Source organism: Polyodon spathula, chromosome 40, assembly GCF_017654505.1.
Source record: "Polyodon spathula isolate WHYD16114869_AA chromosome 40, ASM1765450v1, whole genome shotgun sequence".
NCBI lineage: Eukaryota > Metazoa > Chordata > Actinopteri > Acipenseriformes > Polyodontidae > Polyodon > Polyodon spathula.
In genome coordinates, this window is record NC_054573.1 from 1,904,001 (window position 1) to 1,914,334 (window position 10,334).

Here is a 10,334-nt window from a genome sequence, read left to right on the forward strand (position 1 = left end):
AGACAAACGTTTTGCATCACCTAGAATTTTAGGATTGAGACATTATAAAAAGTCAAAAAAATTAAATATATATATATATAGTAACATAATTTAGATATTTTATTCAGCATCATGTAATGAAAGATAATGCAAAATTATATCGCAAAACCATAACAGCTGTACAGTATTTCATGTTAGATTTCGAAATGTCACATTTTTGAATTTTTGTTTGGTACACGGAAAACTAACGTAATTCAATATTTAAACGTAACATTATTCGGCAGGTTTCAATCAAGTAAATGCATGTTCCACTTAGTTGCCAGGAATTGTGAAATTAATAATAATTGACTGGATTAAGCATACATGAGCTTTATGATTCATAAAAATTAAAAAAAAAAAAAAACCCGCTAAAACCTTGTATAGGCTGCTCTGGACTCACCTGACCTCAGCTGATGCACTATCCTTGCATGTCCTTGTACAGTTAACTTGCTGTAATCCTGATTTGGTGCATCCTCCTTCATATTGTATTCTAGCAGTATGTGCACTTACTGTGAACTACACTGTACTTAATCTTGCATTGTAACCCTGCAAATCGCCTTTGATGAAGCAAAAATAACAAACACATTACACATGTGTTTGACATAACCTTTATGGCCCAGGAGTCAATATATGCAGGTGTAACTTCATAACAGGAACACAAGCCAAAGCAATACAGAACTACTGTTGAGCCTGACTTGAAACCCTAACACGATACAGAAGGCACTGGAGCATTTGTGTTGGGCATTGCAGGGTTATCAGTTTGAATTCTCTCATTCTGTTTAAGGATTATGCAGAGAAAGTTATCTTAAAGCAGATCAATGAAATGCAATAACAGGTTGAAAACTTTGCTCCAATTTTCCAGTTACAAAAAAAAAAAAAAAAAATAATGACAAAGCAGTCTGTCCTCAAATTAATGGATCGATGTTTTCCGGTCTTACTAAAAAGAAACCCACATTTAGACAAGCCTTTTTTTTCCCCCAATAAATCTTTTGTCAGGTTTCTATTGCATTGTCAATTTGTCTGTGTGTGCATAGAAACAGCTTTGAAATTTTACATATAAATTTACATGCATTTAAAAACACACCATCTGGGTTGGGGGTCAAATACTGTTTTTCAAATCCAAAATTAAAAATCAAGTCAATTCCTTTGAAGCAATTGCAAGTCATTGTAGAGGCAAAATAAATTGTCTGTTCAACTGCTTTCACATGGAAACCAATTCAACTCACCAAGAAACAGTGACTTCAATTTAAGTACTGTCATGTGCGGCCACTGTGCCGAGAAGCTCATTTTAACAGAATATTGCTGATTGCAATTTCAATCGATGGTGTGTTGGAATTGATGAAAAAAAAAAAGGGAATTAGACACTGGAATTGAAAAAGAATGAGTTGATCCCAACTCTGGACAGCACACACATACAATCTAACGGTCAGATCTGTGTTTATCCTTTTTCTTCTTCTTCTTCTTCCTCTCCGAGTCCGTCTGCTCTTCAAACTCCGGCTCAAACACTTCTTGTTTAATCTCAGCTGGCTCTTCTTTAATTTTCATCTCAAATCCTGTTCTCTCCTCATCCTCCTCTTCTCTCCTTTCTCGATCTTTCTTCTTTTTCTTCTTCTTCCTCCCTGAGTCCACCTCCTCTCCAAACTCCGGCTCAAACACTTCTTGTTTAATCTCAGCTGGCTCTTCTTTAATTTCCATCTCAAGTCCTGTTCTCTCCTCCTCCTCCTCCTCCTCTTCTCTCCGTTCTCGATCTTTCTTTTTCTTCTTCTTCCTCCCTGAGTCCACCTCCTCTCCAAACTCCGGCTCAAACACTTCCTGTTTAATCTCAGATGGCTCGTCTTTAATTTCCATCTCAAATCCTGTTCTCTTCTCCTCCTCCTCTTCTCTCCGTTCTCGATCTTTCTTTTTCTTCTTCTTCTTCCTCCCCGAGTCAGCCTCCTCTCCAAACTCCGGCTCAAACACTTCTTGTTTAATCTCAGATGGCTCTTTAACTTCCATCTCAAGTCCTGTTATCTCCTCCTCCTCCTCCTCCTCCTTTCTCCTTTCCCTATCTTTCTTCTTCTTCTTCTTTCTCCTTTCAGTCACCTCTCCGCTGCTTCCCGACATCTCAAACTCTAAAACTTGACTCGCGTCACTCTCTTCATCTTTCTTCTCCTTCTTCTTCTTCTTCCTCCTCGCGCTCTGCTCCCCCTGGCTGAGGTCCAGTTTCACCCTCTTAGCCAGAGATGCAGACAGTGCCTCTCCTTCACTACTCCTCTTTCTCCCTGCACTCGGGGGGGTGCTGCTCCCAAACGGGGTGAACCTCTGCTTGAGTCCCGCCGGTATTTGTGGAGCGGGGCTCGATGGGATGGCTTTGGGTCCCTCAGTGCCATTGCAGTCTCCGAATCTCTCGCCCAGGTTCATGAAACCCCTGATAGGTGGCCCACACAGCACTGAGCCCTTGCCCTGTACTAGTAAGTGAATGTTCCCCAGCTCCTTCTGGCAACTGAACACACTGTAGAGCTTTCTGGTCCCTGCGGCCCCAGCTTCCAAAGTCTCACGTCCGAGCAGAGGGACCTTCTTACCAGAGAAGCTGGAAAATAAAATCCAGACAGATCAATCTGCTTGGTTAATAAACCTTTGAGTAAGATTATGGTTAGGATTTTGACAGTACCTTTTTTTTTTTTAATATAGTGGCTAGTTTCGCTTATCAATATCAGCAGTGAAAATGTGTATATTTTTGTTACCTTTCGGGTTTTAAATGAAGGGGCTCCCTTAACATAACAGAAAACTAAATTCTCTCTGGCCTTTTACTGGTCTTTCTACAAAGCACTGTAATAATATCATGCACCATATCGCTTTGGAGTTTTCCCCTAGACTTTATTATGGCTTCCGGTAGACTCTTGCGATATCATTTTGTAGTTTCTTTGATTACACAATGTTAAATAAAATATACCAATTATGTACCAACATTCTAGGTGATGCAAAACTTTTAGCCAGAGCTGTAGAAGTGCTTTGTGAAAGTAGCCCAGGTTTACCTCTCTGGTTGAAAGCTAGCTGGGGCTTTGATCAACCACAGCTCTGTGTTGCTTCCGCTCAGCTTCTCTGAAGACAGGCTCCCTGAGGCGTTGTAGGCACAACAGGCGAAATCCACCGGGCACTCAAACTTGGTCCCTGCAGAAAACAACCGTGTGCACTCAATACACTCATCAGGACGCTGCAGCTAACACTGCACCACACCAGTGTGCAGGACCTCAGGGTTAGGGATTGCTGGTGCAAACGAAAAACCTGGAAACAATACCACAATGTGCTACCTGCTGGATAGAAACGAGTCGGGTGAATCTGTTAATCTCGGAATTAGCTTTGATCAGAATCAACTAATATCAAAAATATACAAGGGGTGGAAAAAATTAAGATTAGCCTACAATCACCCATGGCGTTTCAGTTAGTTACCTGGTTTTGTGCGGTCGTTATTTCAGCTTTTCCAGGGCAGACTCATAATCTCCGCACAGTTCTCTAATACTAGTGTGTGCTCCGCCTTCTACCCGCAGCAGTAGAAGGTTATTAAGAATAGTATAGAGGATCGTTATTGTAACAATGAGAACCATTTATTAATACACATACTGTACTGCGGTACATTTTTTTTAATACAGATTTGCGCATGGACTCGTGTGAACGCACCGTGCAGCTGCTTACAATATAGCAGACAGGAAAATCGTGTTTACTGCTTGAATTTAACCCAGTGGCGGAGAGTAAATAGACTCGTGCCTTTTTGTGACTGATAAACACTTATATCTGAGTTTTCGGTGTTGTTTTTAAAGAAAGGGTCTCCCGTAACTTAACGGTTAAACCATGCTCGCTTCAATCCGGTTGCCAATATTCTTTCCCGCAATGTTTTGTAATCGTAAATCGTAAATTGCCCCCATGATATACGAGCTAATAATAACATCACGACTCTGTAACCCACAATACAGCCTAGCGCAGTAGACGACGGCGTGCCCATTTCCCATGTGAAATACAAACTACAGCACTTTTTTTTTAAAAAAAAAACTATACACGTGTACCTATTATTCTTGCCTCTTAGCTGTGCAATGCCTATTACTTCACTTACGCGTTTGTGGTTGCGCTTGGGGGTCGCCCTCGACCTCTGCATCTGATGCAGATTTGTGATTTTCTTCCAGCTCCGAGTCCGAACCACCTTCGCTGCTCGATGAGGACACGTTCTGCAATTCCTGTTTAGACTTCATATTTTGACTCGATCTGTTTACAGCAATTGCAAAGCAGACGGGTTGCTCTGATCAATCTCCGGGCAGGCATGGGGAAACACGTGGGTCCACAGGCTGCAAGCTAGCACAGCCTTTGACCCGGAACTACGTAGCGAGGTGAAGCCAGAAACGGCTGAGTCAGCTGATGGCATGACCGTTTTAACACGAGTCAACTTTCATGATAGAAAAGCAGCCCTCATCCTAGCAAATCTTTCAGTGCTGCAGATCTTCAGTTTATTGTGCTAAATTTTAAACTACAAACAATAAATATAAATGCATCGTAGTGAGGTGATTTATACGCAACGGGTGTAGTATATTTTAAAACAATAAAAATGCGGGGTTTTTTTGTTTTTTGTTTGTCTGTTTATTTGTTTTTTAATAAAATAAACACTCGGAACGTTACTTAATTATTGCGTTTGATTTAATCAGAGCGTGAAGTATCTTGGCCTGCAAACACAACGAATGGCCGCAAGAGGGCGCGCTTGAGCTACCGCAGATTAAAAATAACTCTTGTCAGCTGCAATAATATCATTTTTACAGTACTATGAAAACCACATTTTAAATAAGGCTGGTTTCACTTAATTTATCTCTCGTATTCAGACATGCCCCATTGCCTCCAGCCAAGCTTCTACATGGTATTATATGTATAGGTATAATATTAATAATCTTTTGGCTGGTTCCTGGGCCAATGGGCATTGGGTGGGGCAAAGCAAAGAAACAGCCGAACAATCCCCTCTCCTGTGCTTGTCTGTCCTTTGTAAACGCCCCCTGCCGTTTGAACCAGTCTAAAACACGACAGTGTGTTTAACTTAAAAGCTGCCTGCCAATCGAATGCCAGTTTTTTTTTTTTTGGTCCTATTTTTAAACTCTTCAGAGCATGCAATGCGTTTTTTTTTTTTCTTCTTCTTGATCTCTTGTGGTAAGGATTGTTTACTGTCTCTTCTGTCTGTTACTGTGGGAAATATGAGAACCATCTGCTCTGTTTCAACAAGCATTTACTGCAACAGTGTGTGTGTGTGTGTGTGTGTGTGTGTGTGTGTGTGTGACAGTGTGTGTGTGTGTGTGTGTGTGTGTGTGTGTGTGTGTGTGTGTGTGTGTGTGTGTGTGAGAGTGTGTGTGTGTGTGTGTGTGTGTGTGTGTGTGTGTGTGTGTGTGTGTGTGTGTGTGTGTGTGTGTGTGTGTGTGTGTGTGTGTGTGTGTGTGACAGTGTGTGTGTGTGTCAGTGTGTGTGTGTGTGTGTGTGAGTGTGTGTGTGTGTGTGTGTGTGTGTGTGTGTGTGTGTGTGTGTGTGTGTGTGTGTGTGAGTGTGCGTGTGTGTGTGTGTGTGCGTGTGCGTGTGCGTGTGGTTTCCTAGGTATTTGACACACTAAGGGGACCGTCTTAATAATGTAAACTGATTTTTTTTTGTTTTATTTGGACCTCATTTCTTCGCATTCTGCTTGTAATGCGCGTTGGAAAGCCGGAATATTACAACGGTGAAGGACCTGGGGTAATGAGAGATGTCGCTGTTTTGGATCATTACAATAGAGTGCTCTCTCGTCTGTCTGTGTCTCTTGTAAAATAAAGAAAGTGTGTGGCGTCTATCATTTATTTGTCCGTTTTGCTTCCTGATCTATGTGCATTGTAAGTTAAAGATATTTCCAGCAGGAGTACAAGGGATCAGCAACTGTTTTACAAGTAAAAACGCCACCCGACCCCGAGGACCGTGGTCCGGGAATTCAGTATGTCTCCCCGGGACGCGAAATACCCGAGGCCATAAATCAAATACTAAATCGATATACCTGATGAATTGGTTTGCCAATGTTATAATAGTAGTATTTTCCCACTGGATCAAGATAGGTTTTGTAAAGCGACTATGAGCATATGTGACCGTCAACAGCTTCGCTTTCCGCAGGAAGCTAAAACATTGTTAAACACTTAAAGCGTTTTTTTTTTTTTCCCCTCTCTCTCTCTCTCTTTTAGGCAATATCTGTAATTAAGCTTTTTGTCTAGTGTTGCTGCTCTCAAAGGTCGCTGAGTCACGAAGCTTGCATACACAACTCTTCAAAGTTTATTTTCGTTACAGCATTCATTAAATTAATCGTCGTACAAACACGACGTAAATAAATAAACATAGCTGCGTTCTTCATACGCACTGATTCGTCTTATTTGACACACTGCCAGCGCACCCAGCTGAAATAGTCTCGTCCTTTAACTAAACCCGCTAATTATATAAACAAAAGCACTGGAAACAGTATTCCAAACAACAGCAGACAGGAATGCCCAGCGTGTCTATTTGTTCATCTGCTCTGACAACCCCCTGGAAGTTGATTCCTTATTCCCGGTTCCTTATTCGCGGTGTAGTTGACAAATCACCGTGTCCTTGTTCTGTGTCTTAACTCGTTTACACATCTTGCTCAACTAATATATTGCTACTATCTTTAAAAACATATTAATAACAAACCTGTATCAGCAATATAGCGGTACCCTATATTACGCGCTTGTTTTACCCGGTTTACATCATTAGACGCTTTGCTCATTAAATATCGAGGTATCCCTAGATAGGTTATCATCCCCTCTTTACAAAAACGCTAAAGATTTTATTGAGCAAGACGTACCCCACGAGCAGCAGCGCCCCAAAGTGTAACCAAAAAAAAGCGCACAGTTGGCAAATTGTCAGATTAATGCAAATTGAATAGCCGGGGTATTTCAGGGGTTAAATGGTTTTGGGCCACTTATTTCAAAGATGATTCTCACACGGGGGGGAATCCCTCTACATCACCTTTGTATCCCAGTCCAAAAAATAATTTTGATTAAAAAATCATACAATAATCTGGGACGTCATCATTTGCAAAGACTGAAGCTCGGTAACAGTTTCCGCGCTTGTATTGGTTATAAAGGGTTACATTTTGCGGCGCTGCTGCTCGTAAGGTACGACCCGCTATATACAGATGTGTTATTAATATGTTTACCAGAGGTGGCCAGTATGACGATCATCTAGATAGTCTTGAGGCAAAACAACACATCTCCAATCTAATTGGTTTACTATGGAAAGGAGGCAGGGTTTTGTTCGATTGGCATTTCTCCAATTGATTAGTTTTGCATTTGGCAGCGGGGTTATATTTATATTATAGTAGTTACAAAAAACCAAACCAAAAAAAAAAAGAAAAAAAAAAAGAAAATTACTTTGTGCTCATTTGTTTAAACTTGCAACGTTTTACTTGCTATTTTAACAAAACATGCATGCTTTTACAGTATTAAGAAATGTTATTTTAAGCTCTTTTTTTAACATCTCCGAATGCTGCCTCTCTTGTATAGAGACTCGCAGGCTCAGCATACACAAGCAGTTGCGCTTCCCTTTCCATACCGAGGCTCTGGGAACATGTTGGAGCGCTTGCGTTCCTTTCCAGTGGCGCACGCTGTGCGCGCAACTAAAACCCTTCAGCGCTGATATTTGATCACTGCACCTTTTTATTATTATTTTTTTTTTTTTTTTAAATCGAGGATATTCGAAGTAGCTTATACAAAACAAATCAACGATTCATTTGGCTTCGGGCGGTTTGTCAATCAGACAAATGATTTGCAGTAGCCGTGTGCAGTGTGCGGGTGTGGACATACCCTGTGAGCAATGCAAAAGTAACCCAGTTAGATATTAAACAAACAAAAGCAATCAATTTCACAGTTTAAGCGAGAGAGGTTAAGAAGATTCGCGGATATATATATAGTAGCGAACTCGGTTCCCACAGGCAGGCGCATCACACTGGGCAAGGCAATCCTCACGCAGGCGGAGGGGCGGACGCGAACCCGGGATTTCTCGCACTGCAGTGATGTGAACCTCCCACACTAACGTGAAAAGCAGTCGCTCAGGATGACAAAATGATTTATCAGTGGCGGAAAACACTGAAATTGGCTAGCTGGTTAATCATGCACAGCCCTTAAGTGATTCATTTGTTTGTCTGTTCGTCATGAATTCTCCCAGGACAGAAAAAAAAAACACAATTCAATTTAATGTATTTGCCAACCTTTCACTCGACACTTTGCCTTTTCCCATAAAACTAAATGAACAACCACAGACATCCGGGGAAGATTGCGTCCGTGCTCACTGATTAACATAATCACGCTGTTAAAAACTGGCCACATTCTAAGTCTAATTGACTTTTCCTAATGGATCTGAAATCACTATTAGTGTTTTGAATACTGCCCACCGTCTATCAAATTTTCAACCCTCGGTGCTACCGTTTTGTAATTATTTTTATTATTTTTAACTATAGCCCTAAACCCTCAACCCGCCAGCTGCTCTGAACGCTGCACATCCAAATGCGTTTGACACTGCGTCAGCAAAGGATATTAGGAATGAATGTTATGATTAAAATTATCAAGCGCCTATCTAGCTATCAGATTCTGTCCACAGCGGTTTGAAATTAGATGGCATGGTGTTCTGTCCCGTGTTTACAGTAGCTAAGGGTTCTATTACATGACATAATGGAAATGTCATTGAAGGGATTATATTATATTATTTAACGATATATCTAAATTAATTTATAGATATTTCCAAATTAAAGAGAGCTCTGCTAAACCATTTAAAGCTATCTGTAAATAACTTACTGATCATTTAGAGCTATCATGACTGCCTCCAAATGATTTAGAGAGATCTCTGAATGAACAGGAAATCATTTCAGGATGTCTACATGACAGTTTGGGGTAGCACGCTGGCAAAACGGTGCTTAAAAATATCTGTAAATCAAATTGAGATGTCTTTACTTCATTTTTACATCTCTCTTTAAATAGAAAACAAATGTTGAATATTCAAGAGAAAAGGACTATATTTCTTCAGGCCTCTTACAACACCATGGTGACATTTCAAACAACAGGGCCCCAAGCAGTGCCGGCAGGAATTTAAATTCACTCCGTGCCACAAACAGCACCCTGATATTTATTTTATTTTATTTACTTGTTTTAATCGTCTGTATTTGAATTTCGAAATGTCGCTTCTTCTGGTATTAGCCTCTCTGTACAGCAGAGACTATTCACAAGCTTTCAAGACCTCAAGGGTCTCTTCTTCAGGTGAAAGTAGGAAAGAGAGATTGATGTTTTCTTATTTGATTGATTTATTTTAGCTGTAGAAACGTAATATTGTGTTGCCAGACTTGTTTTTCATACTTTGAGAGATGCAGGTATTTCTAGATGAAAAGCCGCTGCTACTTCCTGGTACCTAATCACTTCCTGTTTTAAAACTCCAATAGTCTAGCTGCAATCAGACCATGTGACCCCAGTGGTACCAGGATGTAGCAGTTTATCTAAAGGGTTGCATTTGAAATATTTCCCATCCTATGTTAACATAATAAAAATGAACAAAAAAGATTTTCAGGACAATAAAAGGGGGGGGGGGGGTTATATGTTAGAGGTAAGAGGAGTTTTTGTTGGCGTGTTGTTATGCAATATAAAACCATTTGCTTTTATATGGCACTTTTCATGCACTCTTCCCAGGATGCTTTTCAATAAAAAAAAACTAGAAACAGACATTGACCAATCAGTCCAGCTCAAGGATAAGCCAACTCAAACAAACATGCTTTTAAAATTGATTTAAAAGCCTCGACTCTACTAGCACTGCTGATGTGACTCGGGACGGAGCTCCAATGACCCTCCTCGCCCCTCCTTGCCCCTCCTGAAACTACCAGAAGTTCAGCATTCGCTGATCTCAAGGTGCGACTCTGGGCGTGGCTCCCAGATTTGACAAAGCACAATGAATCGGGATAAAGCAAAGCCTGGACAAACACTTTTTTCTTTTTTCAAATGTGACCTTTTAATACAAAAAAAATACACACACACATACACAACACACACACACATACAAACACACACACACACACACACACACACACACAAAAGTTACACAACTTTTTGTTTCTTTAATTTATATTATGAAAAAAAAAAAACTTCCTGAGATTGCTAAACAAGCACAGGAGACAAAAAGACAGAGGTGCACAGACAGACAGACAGACAAATAGAGACGCATAGACAGACTGACAGACCGACAGACAGACAAACAGGCAGGCAGACAGATAGAGGTGCATAGACAGGCAGACAGATAGAGTT

The 10,334-nt window shown here is 40.7% G+C and overlaps 1 protein-coding gene across 1 annotated transcript; it reads right to left on the bottom strand.

The window, feature by feature from the left end:
• Positions 1-139: 139 nt before the first annotated feature.
• On the bottom strand, positions 140-4,339 carry polr1g (RNA polymerase I subunit G). Its single transcript, XM_041236457.1, has 3 exons — positions 4,106-4,339; positions 3,033-3,168; positions 140-2,587 (listed from the first exon to the last, which is right to left on the bottom strand). The coding sequence occupies exons 1-3, from the start codon at positions 4,239-4,241 to the stop codon at positions 1,438-1,440; spliced, it is 1,422 nt and encodes a 473-aa protein (XP_041092391.1). The 5' UTR covers positions 4,242-4,339; the 3' UTR covers positions 140-1,437.
• Positions 4,340-10,334: the final 5,995 nt, after the last annotated feature.

Bases quoted from the DNA above. Each gene is read 5' to 3' on its own strand.
- polr1g (XM_041236457.1), bottom strand. From the start codon at position 4,241: ATGAAGTCTAAACAGGAATTGCAGAACGTGTCCTCATCGAGCAGCGAA. The intron at 3,169-4,105 runs GTAAGTGAAGTA...TGTTTTCTGCAG, and splicing joins CCAAGCGCAACCACAAACGC to GGACCAAGTTTGAGTGCCCG. The intron at 2,588-3,032 runs GTAAACCTGGGC...TTTATTTTCCAG, and splicing joins GCTAGCTTTCAACCAGAGAG to CTTCTCTGGTAAGAAGGTCC.